General features: G+C 34.7%; 1 protein-coding gene across 8 annotated transcripts in view; it reads left to right on the forward strand.

Annotated features, from left to right (window-relative positions):
• Positions 1–22,694, forward strand: part of FBXW7 (F-box and WD repeat domain containing 7) — a 181,789-nt gene that overhangs the window by 129,309 nt on the left and 29,786 nt on the right. For 6 of the 8 annotated variants that reach the window (XM_066280793.1, XM_066280787.1, XM_066280762.1 and 3 more), the window contains one exon: positions 22,579–22,661. The exons of 1 other annotated variant lie outside the window; for it this stretch is intronic. In XM_066280793.1, the coding sequence (XP_066136890.1) occupies positions 22,579–22,661 (83 nt within the window). Of the gene's footprint in view, positions 1–19,840; positions 20,241–22,578; positions 22,662–22,694 lie in introns of those variants that run through there. One more of the 8 variants, XM_066280801.1, reaches the window with a different exon arrangement.

The following is a 22,694-nucleotide window of genomic DNA, read 5'->3' on the forward strand; positions in this document are numbered from 1 at the left end:
CATCCATTAGTGGAACATATTGTCATTGTTGCCATTATGTTTGGCCCTTGGGCTTATATGTACTGCTCCGTGGTGTTATTTGACAGCCTCATATAGTTACCTTGCCTCAATTAGGCTGTAAAGTCAGAGTTTAATATCTTTTTATGTTCTTGGTGATATGAAAGAAAAAGTGAGTATAAAGATTTGTATGGCCAATTTGTTGAAGTATGTGTTTTGGTACTGGAAAACTATGGCATGTTTTTGTTTACTAAATGTTTTTAAATGACTGTGCAGCTGTGATTTTGAATATTCCATTTTCTAAATCTAACTAAACTCAGATACAGTTTGACATTTAATTTTAAAAGTAATTACTACTTACCAATTTTGAAAATTATGGAAAAATAAACAGGATATAGTCATTTAGATGGTACTTTTGAGAGTCTACAGTAGCCCCAAAATGTCAGAAAATTCTGAAATAAAGAAGAATTATTACAATACTTTGCTGAGTAGAAAGAATAGAGTAGTGGTATAACCAAGTTTGGACAGAAATTTCAGGGAAATTAGGGTTTTTTTCTTAAATTTTGACTTCCTAAGTTTTTTCCTCCCAATGTGTGTTTTCATCACAACTTGAGGGGAAATTGCATTTTCAGATCATTTGATATTCTTTACTGCCACTACTTATTTTTATCAATAAATGAATTAGTTTGTAGCAGACCATTTTGTTTTAGATCTTGTCTTTTTAAGAATGTTTCATGTCTCATGCATAACTATGAGTAAACAGAATTTAAATTGTATGTTTCTTGCAGTCTTTTTTTTTTTAATTTAAGTGAGAGGAGGGGGAATTGACAGACTCCCACATGCGAACCAAATGGAATCCACCCGGCAACCCCCATCCGTGTCTGTATCTGATGCTCACAACCGAGTTAGTTTTAGTGTCAGGGCCAACACGCTTAAATCAATCTAGCCATGGTGGGAGAGGAAGGGGGAGAGAGGTAGAAACAGATGGTTGCCTCTCCTTTATGCCCCAACTGGGAATCGAACCCGGGACTTCCACTCACCAGATAAATGCTCTACCACTGAGCCAACCAGCCAGGGCTGTTACTTGCAGTCTTATACCTCTGCACTATGCAAGGCATTGCTTTATAAATAAAAGGGTGATGATTTTTTTAATCCTCTCTGTCTTTGGCAATGCAAAAATGAAAAAAAAAATCACAATTCTTTAAGTATCTTATAATCTAAAAGTTAAAATATCAAATCCTTATAATAAACAAGGATAATTGCTTAAATGGGCCCATGTACAAAATACTGGTGGGAGCATGAGCAGGTCACCCAAGTCTCAATGCAAATGGCTCAGGAAAGACTTCATAGTGATTTTGCATTAAAACATGAAGGATATTGGCTAAGCAGATGACTTGAGAAATGATGGATAAATGGAACCTAGGCTCCATCTTGTTTTTTCACATTAATTATACTGCTGCAGATTATTCTCTTATGTCGTGACATGAAATTTAATATTAATACCAGCCCCAAAATGTGTCTCAAGCACTTAGAACAGAGTTTGGAACCTTTCTAAAACCTGTGACTATAACAGTGAGCTTGAATTCTAATTTAGGGAAACAGAAAATTAACTTAATGCCAATGTTTTGTTGACAATAAAATAAGGTAATAGTTTAGTCTTAACTTGGGACGCAGGGGAGGCACTATTCTGTGTCTTTCATGAGTATGAACTCAATCCTTAAAATAACCTATTTTACAGATGAGGAAGGAATAAGAGGCGTAGGAAGGTTAAATAACTTGCCCAAAGCTAGTAAGTGGAGCTGAGCTTCTAAGTCGGGCCTCTGGCTCCAGCATCACGAACACTGCTATACTGACCTGGAGAAGCATTTGTTGAGTGAACGGATCCTTAGTTTCCAAATGTTTTCAGGGTTAACTTTTGCCATGTCATCCTGCACTTTAATTATGTGATTTTCACTTTGCTCCCACAGTTTATGATGACCTCCATATCTACTTACTGATAACATTGCTTTCTAGTTGTTTTTGTCATCGGATAATGATTAGGTTATGCCTCAGTTGTCAGATGTGAATGTAAAACAAATTATAACATGACTTATGAATCTACAAACTACATAAAAATAACTGCCATGAATTGTTATCCCTTTTGCCAATAGATAACAGTCTGTATGAAAAGTTTAGTAATTATAACATCACAGGGCAAGGGTATTTAAATTTGTAGGTTATGTTTTACAGAAACTAACATAATATTAAGACTTGTAATATGGGAGACTGATGAAAAATAGGTTAAAAAGAAACTTAATACTAAGCTCCTAGCAAGGTAAACAAGTATGGAATAATAAATTCAGTTACTTGTCTGCAGACCAGAATTCAACAAGCATTGAAAACTAAAAAAATTTTCAAGTTAGCCAAACCTGACCGTGACTAACACTCACTTTTGTAATATCCCTGAATATTCATATATTTTGCTGTAAAAATATTAATGTGTAATGTACTGGGAATGTTCTGTGATACACTCTGTATGCACCATATTACTTTTCTAAACTTCAAAATGTTCTGAAGTCAGTTTTCTCTGGAGTTGTGGGAATAACTCCGCAGACCTTTGAGTTTTACAGCTATCACCCACATGAAACACGGAATACACTTTCAAATGCCAAAGCAATCTAAGCCTCCTCTTAAGTCTTTGAGAACATGCATATTTAAATGCTTTAAAACATACATTATATAAACGAATACCTAAATTTCCTTAACCGAGTTATAGGCAGCTCCATCTACTATAATGGGAGTTTGGAGCTTATATATTATTCTTCTCAGTGATGAATTGCAACTCATGCTAGCATGCTTACACTAGAAATGTGGGATGAGACCCCTGACCACATTTTTACTTCTCCCAGTATTTCCACGAAAAATTAACACTACTAAATTAATTTTAATTCTGCTACTATATCGATATATTGGTCATACTCCTTGTGTGGATTGCTAATATACCAAAGATGAATAAGGCCACAGACACTTTTCTGTCTTTGAGAGACATAGCACATTATCCTCATTCTGTGGTCACATATTAAAATCAGAGGAACATTGATTAATTTATTCATTTAATAATTAAGTATCTACTAATGAGCAGGCACGGGTCTAGGCTCTTTAGTTGTATTAGTGGACAAAGAAGAAAAAAATCCAACCTTTTATATAACTTAACATTTTAGTGACTCTTGAGAATTCTGCTTTGGCTTGGGCAGCATGTTTAGTGTGCTACCAGACTTCTTGATTCAGTTATACACTTTTCATTTCTAAATCAACTAATGATAATTTGTATTATAGTTTCTCCGTATGTATATATGGATATGTACATATACATGCATACATACACACTCTTTTTCTGACTTGATAGGATTATGTTGGTCAGAAATGCATTATGAAATGTGTAATCTATTGGCTTTCAAATACTGTTAGTAGCCAGTATAGAATATTATTTTGAAACTCTTAAAGAGTAACTGTTATTCCATCTTATTTTATTTTTGATGTTCTTGCAAGGAAACTTCAATCTTTAATATTCTATCAGGCTCACCATTGTTCTTTCTTTCTGGATTGTTCCTGAGTCAGAATTAGAGTTCTTGGCCCAGTCCCTGATTTGTGGAAAGTTGTATAAGTTAATATGTGCTCACATATAAACCAGTAAAATAATGATAGCTATCACTCATGGTGTAGATATAAATAATGATAGATCTAATTTAAGATTTTTTAATATGTAAATATTACTGAGGAAGTAATAGCTATAGGACTACCATTTGTGGTAAAGCCAATAACATTTTAAATGTTAGAAGTTAAAATTTAGTTTTTTCTGGCCCTTGCTGGTTGGCTCAGTGGTAGAGCATTGGCCTGGCGTGCAGATGTCCTGGGTTCGATTCCAGGTCAGGGCACACAGGGGAAGCGCCCATCTGCTTCTCCACCCCTCCCCCTTCTTTTCTTCTCTCTCTCTCTCTCTCTCTCTCTCTCTCTCTTCCCCTCCTACAGCCATGGCTTGATTGGAGAGAGTTGGCCCCGAGTGCTGATGATGGCTCCACAGCCTCCACCTCAGGTGCTAAGAAAAGCTCTGTTGGACCAATAGAGCAATGGCCCCAGATGGGCAGAGCATCGCCCCCTAGTGGGTTTGCCGGGTGGATCCTGGTCAGGGCACATGCAGGAGTCTATCTCTGCCTCCCCTCCTCTCACTGAATTAAAAAAAAGAAGTTATTTCCAAGTACCTATTGATGCAGCACATCTATTTGCATATATAGTGTTTCATTCCTAAAATGTAAAAGGTAAAATACATAAAAATTTTTACAATGTAAATCTGATATTAGTTTAATAAAGGTTTCTCGTGACTTTTATAGCATCTATATGTGTTTATATATATATTTGTAAACTTTGTTGACATTTATTTAGGTCTAGAAGGGAAACAGTAAATAATAAGTATTTCTCAAACATTAATGCATTAATAATCAGCCCAAAAGGCACATGACTAGTTACCTATTTGTTTATTGTCATTTTATGTTATTTTCATATAATGGTGAGGAAATCTGTTTTGAGAGAAAAAGATATGATAATGTTGAGTGAAATTCTCTTAATTCTTCTTGCTAGTATTGAAAATGAAAATTGAAACTTATGGGTTGTTCCTATATTTAATTACATTTTTATGTGTGGCTGATTTTATATAGTTCACTTGGGAACAATTTAAGCTTAAACAGCTTTTCAATAATCCACAGAAATTTCTGCATTATCACTTTAGCTTTTAAAATGCCATTGTTAATATGAGTTGGAACATGTAGGGGCAGTATAGTACTGTTTTTGTAAATCTTGTCTGAATTGTGTGGGTTTTCTTAAATCTGTGTTGTTAAAAATTTGCTTTTCTCTGATAAAATGCAATCGTGGGTCTTTTAAAATGATAATTGACATTATTTTATTAAGTTGGAACTGTTCTTTCATTATCTTAAACAAAATATTTTATATTATGGAAGCCTGTGGCCTTGATTTATATTTGAAGTCAAGGAATATGTTAAACTAGTTAATAGGAAAAATGCATTTTTCCTATTAAACAGTAAAAATGAAGACAAATGGATTCACAAAAATATGCAAAATAATAAAATAAGTGCATTTTGTTCTTATTTATTCTGTACCAACCTTTCAAAATAAATGTTTAATTATGAGAATTTTTATATAAGTATTTTTCAAACTGACAAGTGAACAAAACTTAGGTTACTGAACTATTTTTAAGATTCTTTAATCAGTAAATATTTTATTCAATATCAAAACAATTAGGTCGATTACAAAACTTATAGTAATTTTTTTTCACTTAACAATGATTTACACTAGCCTGACCAGGCGGTGGCACAGTGGATAGAGCATTGGACTGGGATGCGGAGGAGCCAGGTTCGAGACACTGAGGTCGCCAGCTTGAGCGCGGGCTCATCGAGTTTGAGCAAAGCTCACCAGCTTGGACCCAAGGGCGCTGGCTTGAGCAAGGTGTTACTCGGTCTGCTGTAGCCCCATGGTCAAGGCACATATGAGAAAGCAGTCAATGAACAACTAAGGTGTGACAACAAAAAACTAATGATTGATGCTTCTTATCTTTCTTTGTTCCTGTCTGTCTGTCCCTATCTGTCCCTCGCTCTGACTCTCTCTGTCTCTGTAAAAAAACAAACAACCCCCCCCCCAAAAAAAAACACAATGATTTACACTTAAAACAACTGAGTAGTTAGCTCTTCTATCTATTCATTCAGACTATTCAACTCCTGATTCAAGAAAGGCTTTTGGCATTTGGAGTACAACCGTGAAAAACAGACTCAAATTCTTGCCCTCCTGGAGTTTATATCAGAAGCAGAGTCCTTAAGAGCATAGATGATAGAGACAGTCTGAGGTTAAGTTCTTAGTTCTACCACTTAGTCTCATCTATAAAATGGAGATAATAGTATCTACTTCATAGGGTTATTGTAAGGGTAAAATGAAATTACCTATAGAAGGTATAGTTATACAGTAAGAACTTAATAGCTTTTTTTAATGTTTATTTTATTGATTTGAGAGAGAGAGGAAGGGAGAGAGAGAGAGAGAGAAAAAGAGAAAGAGAAAGATACAGGAATATCAGTTTGTTCCTGTATGTGCCCTGACCGAGGATCAAATCGGTAACCTTTGCTCTTCCAGATGATGCTAACCAACCAGGCTATCTGGCCAGGGCAGAACTTAATAACTGCTATGAAGTCCACATAAGGCTTTTTTTAGATGTGTTGGTAAAAATTGTAATTGATTCTTCTGAAATATTGGCACTTCTTTTACTTATGATTAATATTGTTTAATTTTAATTTCTTCAAATTGTGAAAAAATATATACACAGCATCAATTTAGAGTAGTCATTTTTTTCAACTGTTTCCTGACTGTTAATCTCTAAATGGAAAGATATTACACGTAAAATATTAATGTTCTTTCGTTCCACTTACATTATGTAGATTCATTCATTGTGACTATCATACATGTAAAAATTAACTCTATTATGTTTTCCTCAATTAAGAAGGTAACGTGCCATCTTAGTATTTTGTTTGAAGTTTCTCCGATGTTCAAAATGAGTGTGTTGGCTTCAAATGCCATTAAATTAAAAAAAATTAAATTGCTGTATAAGAATTAAAAACATAGAATATATTGTTTCACACATTACTGTATATTAGCTGCTAAATTGTCTAGAAAATAGCTGCCAAATAAGTTAGTTAGGAAGTGGAACATACTTATTTAACATCTCGAAAAGTAGCTTGTCAAAATGACACTTGGTGTATATCATTGCTGTATAAGAATTGAGACTTAAAACATTTAAAGAATTGATCCCACATTTTAACAAAAGTACTAAAAAGTTTAGGTTTTTTTGGTACCCCATGCTCCTCTTTTTAAAAAAAAATTATGTGGAAACCCATATTTAACATACATACATGCACAAGCACCCCCCACCCAGTATACACAAATAAAACTTTCCCGCCCATACACCTCTTTTTAATAGCTTATCTATGTCCATGCTGCAAGTGCTTCATTGAGCGGAAGTGTTTTCTGCTGTTTTCATATTAGCTTTGTTATCATGCAGTATTTTCAGCTGCTCATACTCATTACCATACAGCTGGTATGTAGAGAAAGAAGGAAACAAGCAGAAGTTGTACTGTCTACAAGAATAAGGAGCTCTCTTGCAGATGGGGTGCTGGCAGATGGGGCATGTGTTTGAACAGGTTTTACTAATAACAGTGTGCATTAAAAATCATTCTGAGAAAGTCTAAGGTCAGTGCCATGAATTCAGAGCTTGAGAGGTTGGTCAGCCTTCTGTAGACCTTTTTAGAATATTAATTAACTATAATATAGAAAAGTAATAAGTGACCAACCACAACCTCTTCCAAATTGTTTATCAGTTCTTTTTTTCTTTTAGTATATTTTCTTTCTCTTAATTTTAAAAGTAGTGCTACTGTTAGCTTGTGTCTTTCATAACCTTGCACTGTATTTTGTAGTCTTCAATATATATATATATATATGTATTTACTTAAAAATTTCCAGACTGTGTTTATATACAAAATTGTATTTGCTTTTACTAATGTAATAACATAATTCAGTTTGGATACCTAATATTAAGATATTTATTAGAAGTAGAAAGCCAGAGAGGATTTTGAAATCTATATGTGTAGTATTGACTACTTTGAAGACTGAGATAAGGTACATTCAAGTTAGAAGTAAATGGTATGTCCCAAAGTACATCTGTTGTGAAAATTATTACTTGCATATTATTTATATTTCTCAAACCAAATGAATGTAGTAATTGAAATAACTATCAATACTTTTTTTACAAAGAGGTATTTCAGTGGGATCTTAGTCCTTTGGCCCTTTTAATTAAGTGTAGTGTTTCTTGATACCTTCTGTCTCAATGGAATATTGTGATAAAAAGCAGCTAAGGTAAAATAAAGCTAGGTAATTATATGTAAGATATGCAGTTTTCAATTTAATTTTAATAAAAATGGAATTCAGCCTGTGACTCTGTTCATAGATATTAAAATGTATATCACCAAAGGTATTTTTGTTTAGCTAAAATTCATTATAATGCTTTTGGTAACTCAAAAAACTTTCTTGTCAGTAAAGTGGAGGTACAAAAATGCTATCTTTTACATTATTATCTGTGAATAAATAAAATACTACTTTAAGCGAGATCTGTGGTGTACAGTAAGTGTTAAAACTGTATATTCTTTTTAATAGTAAAAATTTATATTCTGTTGGGCATTTTTAAAGGTACAGGAAGTCCTAAATGAGATTGGCTATTAATAACAAAGAATTGTATATCCAACTGAGTTTCCTTTCAATTTAATTGATAATTGAATTGTGTAACTGATTTTACACACACACACTAACACACTACTTGGTTAATAAGTCAAGTATTTTTAGGCTGTGTACTAAACTAAAAAGTTCAAAATCAAGTAGAAGTCTTAATTCTCTGTCAAGTGTATTTGGGTTGGAATAACTAATAAAATATTTGAAACAGTTTCTTGAGTAAATGTTATTATGTATAAATAACTTTTGCCAGTTTTCTGTAGCTTTCAGATCATTTTGGTAAAGGTGAAAGGCCTAGTAGTCCCTTTGAAAGGACCTTCCAATGTAGCTATTTTGGTGTATTCTGTTCTCAGCCTTTTTTTATCTTATGTTTTTGGGAAGTAAAACATAGGGCATGAAAGAGTAAGGGTAGAATATAGAAGTTCTTAGGGAGTTTAGGAAAAGGAAACAAAATCCATGTGTTGGTGTGAGCACTTTTCATCAGACTTTTTTTTACTGATTGCTACCTAACCTCTATATAAAGTCAAAGATGAGGGGATCAGTTCTTCACCAAGGAAGTATTGGCAGTATTGATTTATTAATTCTTTGTCAACTGCTCTTGGTAAATTCCCGGAAGTGTTTCAGAGTACACAGTTAGCTGCCTAGTTTGTCTCTTCTTTCTTTGTGTCTGCTGTAATGCTAATACATATTTCATCTACACATCACACATTCACATTGAAATAGCTCAGGAAATATCCTAGAGATTTCATACCTACCAATACTTCTTGCTTGTATGTGGAATACCTTATTTCATTTTCTATAAACTAGTGACCAAGATTTGCCCATGTTCAAATCCTAGCTTCCTTACTTAATATGATAGTTATATGACCTTGGGGATTTAAACTCTCCGTGCCTGTTTCCTCATCTGTAAAGTGGGATAATAATAGTATCTACTTCACAGGGTTTCAATGAGTTAATATAATATAAATACAGTTTTAATAAGTTAATAGAAGTAAAGCACATAGAAGAGTGCTTGGCATATAGTACGTTTTCTTCCGTTTATCTCATTTTCTTAAGAGAGCATCTCCCCCTCCCCCCCCCCCCCACTAAGGGAAGGGTGGAAAAGCAGATGGACGCTTCTCCTGTGTGCCCTGGCTAGGAATCGAACCCGGGACTTCCACATGTCCGGCCGATGCTCTACCGAAGAGAGCATCTTTTTTTTTTTTTTTTTTCCCTGAAGCTGGAAACGGGGAGAGTAAGACAGACTCCTGCATGCACCCGACCGACCGGGATCCACCCGGCACGCCCACCAGGGGGCGACGCTCTGCCCCTCTGGGGCGTCGCTCTGCCCCGACCAGAGCCACTCTAACGCCTGGGGCAGAGGCCAAGGAGCCATCCCCAGCGCCCGGGCCATCTTTGCTCCAATGGAGCCTCGGCTGCGGGAAGGGAAGAGAGAGACAGAGAGGAAGGAGAGGGGGAGGGGTGGAGAAGCAGATGGGCACGTCTCCTGTGTGCCCTGGCCGGAATCGAACCCAGGACTTCTGCACGCCAGGCCGACGGGCTACCACTGAGCCAACCGGCCAGGGCCGAGAGCATCTTTTAAAAAAAATAGTTGTTTAACAAACTTTAATAGTTTGTATTATCTTTGATAGTAGGTACTGACTGAACGCTCAAGTCAGACTAAAATCTGGTATTTCTTTTTCCTTTATTCTCTTGATTTAAAATATTGCCTTGTGCATTTCCTGAAAATATTTATCTTTTCCTCTTTCTAGCTCTATGCATTATCATATAAATTGAATAATTTCATTTATCAATTATATTGATTCATCATTCTTTTATTGACTCATGTGTCCTTCCCTAAATTAGAGTTCTTACAGAATGAAGAATATATCTTGCTCAATTTTACATCCTTTTTGCTTAGTGTTTGGTTTTCAGTAACCCTGGCTAAATATTTCTTGAGTATGATAGATCTCGATCTATAAAAATGAAATGTTTAAATCACTGTTTAGTTTTTTTCTCCTCTTTTGTTTTATTGTTTAGGAAATAGAGTACCATTATATGACTCAAAGGATTGATTTGGATGAGACTGATAATAAATAATATTAGGATGGAATTGGGGTTAGAGACTCATAATTTTTTTCACAATAATTTTCTTCTGCTATGCTACCTATCTATAAACAAATACAGTGAATTAAGTTAAATTGGTGGGGAGTAAATTACATCTTGGTCTAACAAAATCTGTTTCTTGTAATTGTTTAATAAAAGCTAGTTGAGTAAAAATATCTTATAAAATACCATTTAATTTTAATCTTTGTGTTGGATTGTAATCCTGATGATTAACATGTCTTCATTTAATATCTTTTGAAAAATATTTTAAGTTCTTAATATGCTGTATTGTCTCTTAATAAAATAACTTTAAAAGAAAGGCTAAATATAAAGGAACAGTGTTTGAGAGCGAGAGAGAGAGAAAGAGAGTGTGTATGTGTATCTCAAGGGCTAACAAAATATTACAAATTTAAGAATATTCTAAAGTTCAACATCTTTATGCCGACTTTGACTTTATATTTGTTGGTAAGCTATTCCTCATTGGCTTTTGTTGCTGTGGAAGTTAGAATATTCATTGACTCAATAAAAAAATTTTAAGATTTAGTTTTTAAAGTGTTTTCAAATCAACTTGTTACCCTTCTCAACAGGCCAGCTGTATATACAGAGCAGTGTTCTTAACTTAGTTGTAATGCATATGTGTTTAGTGGTCACCATGCCATTATTGTATACCATGCCTTCATGCAAGGGGTGGGAACTCATCCTCCAGAAAGAACTTTGTAGAGTCATGTATCAAATGTGACAAACTTTCAAAGTTCATTTTTAAACATTTGGAGTCCTTGAGTGTTTATGTATAAATATATTTTAAACTATGTGCTAAAATATTAAAGAACATTTTAGTAAAGAAAATTAACTTATAAATAAAATATTTTTATTACAGTAGTTTTGCCAGAATATCAAAATGCTTCTAACCATTAGTCTCATAGTTCACTGGAAATAAAAAAACAAACAAACTATAGATCAGATACGTTTTCAAACGAATAGTTATTTTGAAAGTGTTTCCATGACAGAATTATGACAAACCCTACTTGTGACCTACATATTTCCAGCATTTTTTTTTGTACTCATATTTTATTCACTAAGTGTTCACAGATTTTGGAATATCCTGAAAAGGTAGGGGATCATATAGGCATTATGCTAGTTATATAATTCTTGATTCTTTTGAAACCAGGAGTGTAGTTTGTTAAATTATCTACATAGTAATTGCTTTAAAATGTAAATCCATGCTTCTAAAATGAATATATAAAATCCTTTTTTAATGTAGTGGGGGCATGGTTACTAGGTTCTTCCCTACTCACTTGACAGCTACATCAAACACTTGAATATTTAAAAAGCAGGCAAGCTACTCTAAAATAAGTAAAGAATTGATTAAAAGTCACTGTGATGTACACTTTTCTAAAGCAAAAATCTGATGTGATTCATGCTTCTCACTGGCCCAACACCAATATAGAATATCTGTTTAATAAATTTTTTTGAATAAGTGAAGTAAGTTTAAGTCCTCAGACTTTGATTCACAGCTAGAATTTTAAAAGCTTGATTAAAGTTATCCTTTCTCATTTTGAATTCTTCTGGTACATACATAACATGCTTGAGATGAGAAGAGAAGTTATATTTTTTAAACTGCAATAAGTTTTTTTTTTTTTTTTTCACTTTTCTGAAGCTGGAAACAGGGAGAGACAGTCAGACAGACTCCCGCATGCGCCCCACCGGGATCCACCCGGCACGCCCACCAGGGGCGACGCTCTGCCCACCAGGGGGCGATGCTCTGCCCATCCTGGGTGTCGCCATGTTGCGACCAGAGCCACTCTAGCGCCTGAGGCAGAGGCCACAGAGCCATCCCCAGCGCCCGGGCCATCTTTGCTCCAATGGAGCCTTGGCTGCGGGAGGGGAAGAAAGAGACAGAGAGGAAAGCGCGGCGGAGGGGTGGAGAAGCAAATGGGCGCTTCTCCTGTGTGCCCTGGCCGGGAATCGAACCCGGGTCCTCCGCACGCTAGGCCGACGCTCTACCGCTGAGCCAACCGGCCAGGGCAAACTGCAATAAGTTTTAATCTGAACTTTATGTATATCTAGTACTCAAATATTTAGAATTGGACATAATTATCAAATCAGTAAGCCTCCTGATAGAAAATCACAGAGTTGAGAATAATATATATATTTTAGATTAAGCAGATTCTGAATAACTACATGCTAATGAGAGAGAACCTAAGAGTTATACCAAAGGCTGTAATGAACTTTAATCAAAGGCTTTTTCCAGCCTTGAAATTCTATGCTTATGTTCTGGATTCCTTTATGGTCACAGAGAAGCGGTTCAAAAGGTGTCCATAGGTTAAAATACTTTCACTTTTCACCATCGTAGACATTTGCTAAGATAAGCCTGGCAGATGCATTGACAATTTACAAAGATCTGAGCCCAATCGCTTTCTCTTTTTCAAAAAGAGAAAATTATCAAATGGAAAGATAAAATCAGAGCATAGAAAGGTAAAGAGCAAAGAATTCAACATATAAAATGATACATACCGGCCCTGGCCGGTTGGCTCAGCGGTGGAGCGTCGGCCTGGCGTGCGGGGACCCGGGTTCGATTCCTGGCCAGGGCGCATAGGAGAAGCGCCCATTTGCTTCTCTACCCCCCCCCCCCTTCCTCTCTGTCTCTCTCTTCCCCTCCCGCAGCCAAGGCTCCATTGGAGCAGGGATGGCCCGGGCGCTGGGGATGGCTCCTTGGCCTCTGCCCCAGGCGCTAGAGTGGCTCTGGTCGCGGCAGAGCGTCGCTCCTGGTGGGCGTGCCGGGTGGATCCCGGTCGGGCGCATGCAGGAGTCTGTCTGACTGTCTCTCCCCGTGTCTGGCTTCAGAAAAAGACAAAAACAAAAACAAAAAAAACCCCAAAATATATTTAAAAAAATGATACATACCCCTTCCTTATAGAATTGAGTTGCTAGATAAAAACAGTTTAGAACGTTTGGCCTATGTTATAGATGAATTATTACCTCTATTCTGATTCTTTTCCTTTCCCAAGTTTAGGAAGCTTTTTGGATAGGTGCAGAGTTTGAGTTATTGTTAGGTGACATGATAAAGGAAATGAAAGAGTTGAAACGAGTTCAAATACAGTTATGTATTATTTTTTCTGTATATCTGATTTCAGCAAGTGAGAATTTCTTTGTGAGAGGTCTTCAAATTTATATACATTTTAAAAGTATAAAAAATTATATAATCAAAGACATCGATTGTGTGTGTGTGTGTAAGTTGTGTTAAATTACTCCCATTTGGGAAATCCTCTAATGACTTCACAGTGTACTTAGAATTAAGTGTAGGCTCTTGACCATAGCTTACAAGATCCTACATGATTTGCACAATTCCCCCCATATTCAAGAGTACAACCTGTTTATATGTATGATTTCTAGTATGAGTGCCTCTTAAAACAAAGGACGCCTTAGTAGTTAGTGTTTATACAAAAGTTAAAAAGTTGACAGTATTAACACTCACACAGTAGAGTTCTGCTTGTACAGAGAGACACATATGAGCCCTAAAATGGAAGAATGAGTCATGAAAGGCAGTACTTTTGAAGAAACTATTACTTGTAAATTAAAGAATATTCTAACTGTAATGGTAAATGTTTGAATTCAGAGACACAGAGCTAAATAGATTATCTGCTAATAAACCTTGTAAAACCAGTGACTACTACAAGTCTTACAGATGTTAATGCTCAAAGTTAATGATAGTGGCATTTCCACATAATATTTTAGGTTCGTAGATGATAATGTCCTTCTTTCTCTTCAACATCTACCAAATTTTTGTCTTTTAAGCTTAGAAGCAAGACCATATCTTTTATGAAATCTTAGAGTATTTAAATGTTTGCTCCATTTTCTGACCTCCTACACTGTCCAGTCTGGCATTTGATAATCTAGTCAAACATTTTCTTGATTAGTTTCTTGTCTTACTGGTTGGATTTTAAGAATCTTGGGGGATGAGGGTTATTGTAATGTTTTTATTTGTCTTCAGTAGAATTTTGTCGATACTAGGATGTAGTAGGTGATTATTTCTGAATTGATTAATTTTCTTTTTCCTAATCTTTATGTCTTTGCCTCAGATTCCCTGCATGTAACAGAAGCATAGTTATATAACCAGACATGTAATTCTCAACCTTACCTTTCTCACCTGTGAATACCAGTTATTATTTAATAGTATTTATAGGATAGCTGTTATGTGCTGGGCATCTACTATGTCCTCACAGGGATTCTGTGGGTCAGGCTGTTAAGGCAGATAGTATTACCATTACATTTTTACAAATGAGAGAAAACTAAAGGTCAAATAACCCCTTCTAGGTTATAGTTTAATAATGGCAGAGCTAGTGTTTAAGCTCAGCTTTCTCGAATTCCAAAGCTCATGTTTATTTTACAAGCAAAGAGAAATTAGATAGATGATTTCCAAGATCCCTTTTAGCTCAAACTCAATGGTTTTCTACCATTAATTTTTTCCACTGATTCAGGGGAGATATAATAATAATATATATATATTATTATTATTATTTTACTTCTTCATCTTTAGTTCTTTCCTCAAAACTTTTTGGTCATGACTAATAGCTGATTTAAGAAATCAATTCCAAATTTTTAAATGGTCCTTGAAATTGACTATGAATTTAGTAGAGGAAGAAAAAATTTTTTTTACATACTTTCTTGTGCCTGCCACATAATAATAGGTGTTAAATGAGTGATGAATAACTATAGCCTATTGATCAATACTGCCACCTATGTGCACTAGAGAAAACATATGTGTTGGGCATATATACTATTTTAATTGATAATACCTATGATAAGACAAGTTTATTAACTTGCCAGTTTCAGTTGTGAACCTTTTAATAAGAACTTGCATCACAGAAAGTTAATGACAGTGGGTTAGTGGAATTTCAACAAGTTGAGCCTCAACATGCTTGGAATTCCTTTCTTTGATGTCGAAATTTTGAACGTTCTCTAAATTCTATGCTTAGGGCAAGACATCTAATTGTAGTAGGTGATGTTCCTGGTGTAATATCAAAGTAAAGAATGTTTTCATGATAATAAAGAAAATTACTGACTTAGGAACATAAACACATTCTTCCACTCTTAAAAATGTAAGCAAGGTAATGAAAAGAGATCCAATAGTATTCATAGAATCATCGATTAATTTTAATAGATAGACTTTAGATGTAATCCAGGGGTCCCCAAACTACGGCCCACGGGCTGCATGCGGCCCCCTGAGGCCATTTATCCGGCCCCCGCCGCACTTCCGGAAGGGGCACCTCTTTCATTGGTGGTCAGTGAGAGGAGCATAGTTCCCATTGAAATATTGGTCAGTTTGTTTGTTGATTTAAATTTACTTGTTCTTTATTTAAAATATTGTATTTGTTCCTGTTCTGTTTTTTTTACTTTAAAATAAGATATGTGCAGTGTGCATAGGGATTTGTTCATAGTTTTCTTTGTAGTCCGACCCTCCAATGGTCTGAGGGACAGTGAACTGGCCCCCTGTGTAAAAAGTTTGGGGACCCCTGATGTAATCTATATATATTTATGCTTTAGAAAAATGCTGTGGTTGCTATATATTATTTGCCTATATGGCCAATTCAAAAATATTAATAATATTTATACATTATTTTCTACTATATCTTAGAATAAAATGTGAACCTTCAAGGAGTAGATAATAGGGGAGAAAAAGGTATAAAAAGAACGGCATTGAAGTATGATAAATGCAATAGAGGAATATATTTTAAATGAAAATAATGAATTCTGAGGGTCAAAATGAGGAACTCTATTAATTATTCCTTCCTCTATTGACACTGTATAAAAAATACATACTTCTCTGAAGATACAAAACTTTTACTGTTTATATTTTTCTCACTATTTATATGTAGATAACCACAACTTGCTCTTAAAAAAATTGTTGCCCAGCCAATTGCTCAGAAAGCCATTTCTCTTGCACTAGCTCACAGGTTAATTCTACCACCGTTATTTCCCAGAGGCTTAGACTCTGGGCAGTATATCTTTATATCTTTGTGCTTAAAAGCTTTTTTTTGTAACTCCTCTCATCTATTCTTGTACACCTAGATCAATGGAGTTGTGTTGTGATGAACATTGGGTCTAAGTTAGCTGATAGGCTATATTCCATGACCTCACTGTTAGTCATTCCCCTTGCTAAGAGATTTTCAATAAGGCTTATAAGTTGTCGATCATCATAGAACGGGAAATGTATTGCTTAATTGAAATTACATGAAGATTTAGTATATTGTAGTGAAAATATATTTAATATATTGAGATATTCTAAAAATTTGGATGGCAAACAAGTATTTTCTTAGCTAACCTTTTCAGTGAAGTTACTAGTTAACATTCTAGCATAAAGCATAAAATACTCTTTTTGTGTGTGTGTAAACTTACTTAACATAGATATAAGCCGATCTCAGTTTTTTTGTTTTGTTTTTTGTTTTTAAATTTTTTTATTTATTTTTTACAGAGACAGAGAGTGAGTCAGAGAAAGGGATAGACAGGGACAGACAGGAATGGAGAGAGATGAGAAGCATCAGTCATTAGTTTTTCATTGCACATTGCAACACCTTAGTTGTTCATTGATTGCTTTCTCATATGTGCCTTGACCGTGGGCCTTCAGCAGTCCGAGTAACCCCTTGCGGGAGCCAGAGACCTTGGGTTTAAGCTAGTGGGCTTTTTGCTCAAACCAGATGAGCCTGCGCTCAAGCTGGTAACCTTGGGGCCTCGAACCTGGGTCCTCTGCATCCCAGTCCGACGCTCTATCCACTGCGCCACCGTCTGGTCAGGCTGATCTCAGTTTAAAAATGTTTCTGTCTACCACAGGTATAAGGTTAGATAGATAGATAAATTGATAGATACATAGATAGATAGATAGATACGTAGACAGACATAATAAATATCTGAATAAAGTTTTAAAATTTGTGTTTTAGCCAAGACTTAAACAGAAGTGTGAGAATGATTTCATTTGCAGTGTTTATATATAGATTAGGATGAGAGTAATATAATAGATCATAATTTTCATTAATAGTACTTAAGAGAATATTGAAAATCATTCATTTTTATTCTCTTAATTTGAAATCTAGTTAGAGACTTGGTTGACTAGCTTTGCTTGGCAAATTGCTTCTTCACAGTTCAAATTAACATTGTAAACAAGATATTAGGGAACATTATTTAAATACTTGGGGAAATATAGTCTTCATGAGTACTTATAAACATATACATTCTCACTTAAAGGATAACCTAATAAAAAATCATTAGCAAGTGAGAATCATGGTAGATTTAGAGTTGTGGAGTTCTCAGTGTATGTTTTTTATACATCACTTTTACTTTTGAATCTTGTAAATATTTTGCCTATTCAAAAATAAAACACGAGTATACATACCTACATATAAACATTTGTGGGGATCAGGTTTTTCTATAACTTCATAGCCATATATAGGAGCCATGTAACCCCAAGAGCATTCTTTATATATATATATAAATTAAGATACTTTAATTTAAATACAGTATCCTATTGAGACAGTGTCCCTGGTTTATTAAAGTTCATTTGTGTCTTCATCCAAGTAGACTTAATTTGAAAAGGACAGTTCAACTAGCGATAGTACATGCTTTTAACTGAAATCAAGATATATACTATTACATGACTGGTAGGTCGTAAATTTATTCTCTAACAAGCTAGGTACCACTGATTTTAGAGGAAATTTCAAGTGTTTGTTTTATAATCAGTTTCGATAGGCCAGAAGAGAATGAGGTAGGGTCAACATTTTTTTTTTCTTTTAGGAAAAAAGGGCCCTGAGTTCTCTGAGGTTTCTAATAAAAGGGTTTACAGGTCCATACCCAACAGTTGGATTTGTTTTCCAAGAGTTAAGAGATTTCTTTTTAAAAGGAAATTTTCTTTGAAGTAAGCTAATTTTTTTTATTTAGAAAGCTATCTTCCTCTGTGTATATGTGTTTTATTTCTGAAGATAACGCATTAATGTAAAAGCCTGGTAGGAGGTTTTTCAAAAAAGAATAGACTATAATTTCCAAGAGAAGACCCAAGATGTGCATTTTAATAAAGTTTTAGATTATTTCATTTATGTTTCAAAGTAAAAGACATTATACTATGTCTTAGTTATAAAGATAAACATTTATTTTTTTAATTATGGTACTACTTTATGCAGTATTTAGAATCATTTCCTAATGAAAGGCTTTTATTACCATAGCAGAGAATATTAAGTGTGAAAAGTCTAAATGGTATTTCTTTTTTCTGAAGAATTCTTAAGTATTTAAATGACTACAGGCACACAGTTTATTTGAAATAAAGAATGTTAATGGAGAGGCTAGATTAATTAACTAGACCCTTAATAATGGGCCTTTCTAGTCCAAGGAATCTTATAATTACCTCGGAAGCTAGTTGTGTAGCAAGTTGCGAGATGAAATATCTAGATTTTTGTAGTAGTCATTCTAAGAAAAAGGTTGCTTCAGGCACACTTTGGTACCTTAATTATTATGTAAAATGCTTTTTTAATGATAAGCAATACATATTGTAAAAATAATTTTGGAGATATTTAGAAGTTTAATGTCTCCTGCTTACTCAAGATTAAATTAACAATAAAGGTAGGATTCTCCAGTAAGCACAGGTCTTGTTCCCTTTGGAGAAATAAAGTCTTTTGGCAAACTCTGTACACTTATAGTTTGTTAATCTTAAAAAGATTCTTTCAATGAACAACTAAAGTGCTGACTATGAGCTTTTGCTTATCATCTCTCTCCCTTCCTGTCTGTCTGTCTCACTTAAAAAAAAAAAAAGAAGAAGAAAAGATTCTTATAATTACTAAGGATTGAAGAAGTATGCAGTAATTTTCTTGAGAACTATGTTTTAAACAAGTGAAATGGAAATGCAGAGGGGAAATTTTCATCAAATCCTAATATAGGAAATATACAGGTTGAAAAATAACTTCATACTGCACATATTTTCTGCAAATGCTGTATGTTGCAAACACTGGTTTACTTTATTATAAATTCCCCCCTCAAGAATATTTACTTTCTCCCTTCAGGATTGCCCACTTTGTGCCATCCAAGCTACTTGAAAAATCTAGCCAGTCTGTGCCAGGACTGCAATAGGATAAGTTAGTGAAAATAGCTTGCTTGGCTTCTGTTGGGAGAACCCGGTGAAAATATATTCCATTTTCAAAATGTTTCTGAAAGGACTTATTTGTGGAAATGATGCTTGCCATTTCAAACTCTTCAAAAAGGAACCTTTTTACAAAATGCAAAAATAATCTCCTGAAAGTTTGAAGGGGGGGGGGGTTGTCATGCGGGGGCGATCTCATTTGCTGCCCACATCCTCCCTCTGTTCAGTGCGTTGTGTGCTTACGGGTTCCCTGGAGCGGATCACCATATAATTGATGTGCAGTCTGCATTGCTGAATCCTGGACTGCACCATTCTGTGTTCAAGGGAAGATGTAATCTGATCCCTCTGCTGCTGAGGGAGGAATCTGTTCAGTCAAGGCTTTGACAGGGCATAGTCTCCTCCAATAATCTTCTCGGTTCTCTCTCATTATTCCCTCGAGTTCTCCTCAGTCAAGCTGCATGTATGTATGTGTGTCCCGAGAAGCGGTTTGATACTGAGCTTCATTTGCCTTTACTGTGGAGTTTTGTTGCCGGTTCTGCTCCCGAATCTTCCCTTTCTGACGTGCCTGAGCATGTCCACATTAGAATCTGTGACATACCTACCTGAAAAAGGTTTATATTGTCAGAGACTGCCAAGCAGCCGGACACACGGGGGCACAGAATCACTGAAAGGGAAAAATACAGAAAACATGGGTTTCTACGGCACACTAAAAATGATTTTTTACAAAGTAAGTAATCTGTTTTCTTCCTATGTTGTATGATTGTGCGTGTGTGTGAGCCTGCCTGGGAAGGAAAATCTGTATCATCAGAGATGGCTGCAGTACCCTCTGATTTTGGTGGGTGGCTGGGTGTCTGGTGTTCTGTTTTATATTGTGAATGTAAGCAAATCAGGGGGAGACGTGAGCTGTGAAACAGCTTTCAATGTGAAAGAAAATATATATTAGAATCCGAATATTTTTCTCTAAAAATATATCCAGACTTTAGAAATGTGGCTCCGTTTAATTCTGACCTGGAAATACTCTTCCCTTAGTTGGCTTTTCGTGGACCTTTTGCCTTTAATTTTTCTATACCTTATATTTATATATTTTCAATTTTTTTTCTTTAGTTGACTCAAAGTGTAGACTTGCTAAGACATTGGGGATTTATGTTTAAAGAGCTCATATTGACTTTCTGCACCCCTTAAAAATGCAGAATTAATTTTTGGATCTAAACTCAGTCTTTTCAGTAAACAATATAATACTTAAAAGACTTCTGTAGTCATACAGAAAGTGCTTTATTTTATAAAATATTCTAAAGATAAAAAGCCTTTCTTGGTGATCTTTATATGTATTTCAGGCATTTTTATTCATTGAAGGTTTTCTAAGATGGAAATAAAGTTTGCTGTTAGTGGCAAATGGCATTTGCACCATGTATTTACAAGAAAGCCAGAGAAGTTCTGAAACCAGTGTTCCAAACTAAATTAGGATAAATATCAGAGTTTTTCATAATAATTTTGAAAATAAGAATCTGTGGAAGTTATTTAAAAAACTAGAATTTTAAGGTAATCTGTACTGACTGACCTTCCTGATGGGTACAGTTGTGTATATTGTACGTGTCTGTAATTTATATACATGCAAGCACGTGGCTACCTATATATTAAATCTTTTATACTTATTTTTTATTAAAATTATTTGGAGAAAGGAAATAATGTTTTTTGAGAAGAATCTCATTCAAACAGCATAATGAGTGCATAAAGTTCTAAAGGGTTGAAATAAGACCACTTCCATTTATTTCTAGTAGGTATTGCATGAACCAAAGTATACATGTGGATGAGTTTGTATCCTTACCTCTAGTCCCTAATACTATATAGATCATCCCTATATTTGGGAAGTCCTTTTTCATGATGATATTATTCAGAGTCTGGTTCCAAAAAATTTTTAGAGTTTCGTTGGTCCTCCTTAGTATTTACAGTGTAACATAATGTGCTATGATGTTTCTGTGTGAGGTAGTTGGTAAGAAAATAAGGCTGCTGCAAAGCACAGGTTTTTACCTTATAAAAATGAGGAAAGCTATCTAGCACTGGGGTTTTTGCCTCTGTGATTTTCAGTAATACGGTAATTAATTAGCAGTCACATCTGAGAGGGGTAGCTGAGACAGGAAAAAGTTTAATTCAATCATATCTTATTATCTGGTTTTATGATATATGTATAGTTCAATGACCTCAGTTAACCGATAGTGAAATTTCAATTTCAATACTGATGTTAACAAAATGCAATTCTGTATTTACTATATTATATATATATAGCATAATGAAATACTTTAAAGCTAAAAATGTTGGATATGCTCTACAAAGATGGATAACTCATTCTTTTTAAGTCTTTTCTGTTGTTGCTTTTCAAGTTAGAATGTTTGTCCTGAGTATCTCTCAGAACTATATTGTGTATAAATATCAGTTGATGGCTTTTCCCCCACCATTAGTATGCCATCTCTAGATTCGTCTCTTAATATGGACTGACTTTGTCTCACTGCCCCATTGCCCATATTTATTGTTTTATGCCTTGTTATAATTACTTTTCACGATCATTTTATTTGCTTTGTTCTTTTTACCCTTTATAATAAGATGTTTTTAATCAGTTACTGCCATCTGAAATTTTGAATTTTGTTATTTATTTTAAAATATGTTTTTAAAGGAAAATGAAGCTCAGTAAGAAAGGCATATTAAATATGGTTCTTTTCTGTGTGGATTAACATGATATTTTCTCTAGATTGGTTCTTAAGCTGGCAAATGTGAAAGGTATACTCTCAAGGAATGTGTATGATAGATATCAATTTTTAAATCCCCATATACTGTTTTCTGGGCAGAATACTGGGGGGGGGAGGTTACTTTTCCAGTCTTATAAAGAGTAGAACAAAGTAGAACTAATAGAAGAAACTATGAAACATTTGCTTTCTATATTATTTAACCATGCCTAATTAACATTTAGGCATATGAAAATTTTTTTTCATATTACCAATGATAATGTTAAAATTTGATAGTTGGACAGGTGATTTTAAAAAAAAAAACATCTTATTTGTTTTACCTTATAGATGAAAAGAAAGTTGGACCATGGTTCTGAGGTCCGCTCTTTTTCTTTGGGAAAGAAACCATGCAAAGTCTCAGAATATACAAGGTAATATTAAGTATAATAATTAATTCTCTCATA

Source organism: Saccopteryx bilineata, chromosome 1 (genome assembly GCF_036850765.1).
Source record: "Saccopteryx bilineata isolate mSacBil1 chromosome 1, mSacBil1_pri_phased_curated, whole genome shotgun sequence".
Lineage (NCBI taxonomy): Eukaryota > Metazoa > Chordata > Mammalia > Chiroptera > Emballonuridae > Saccopteryx > Saccopteryx bilineata.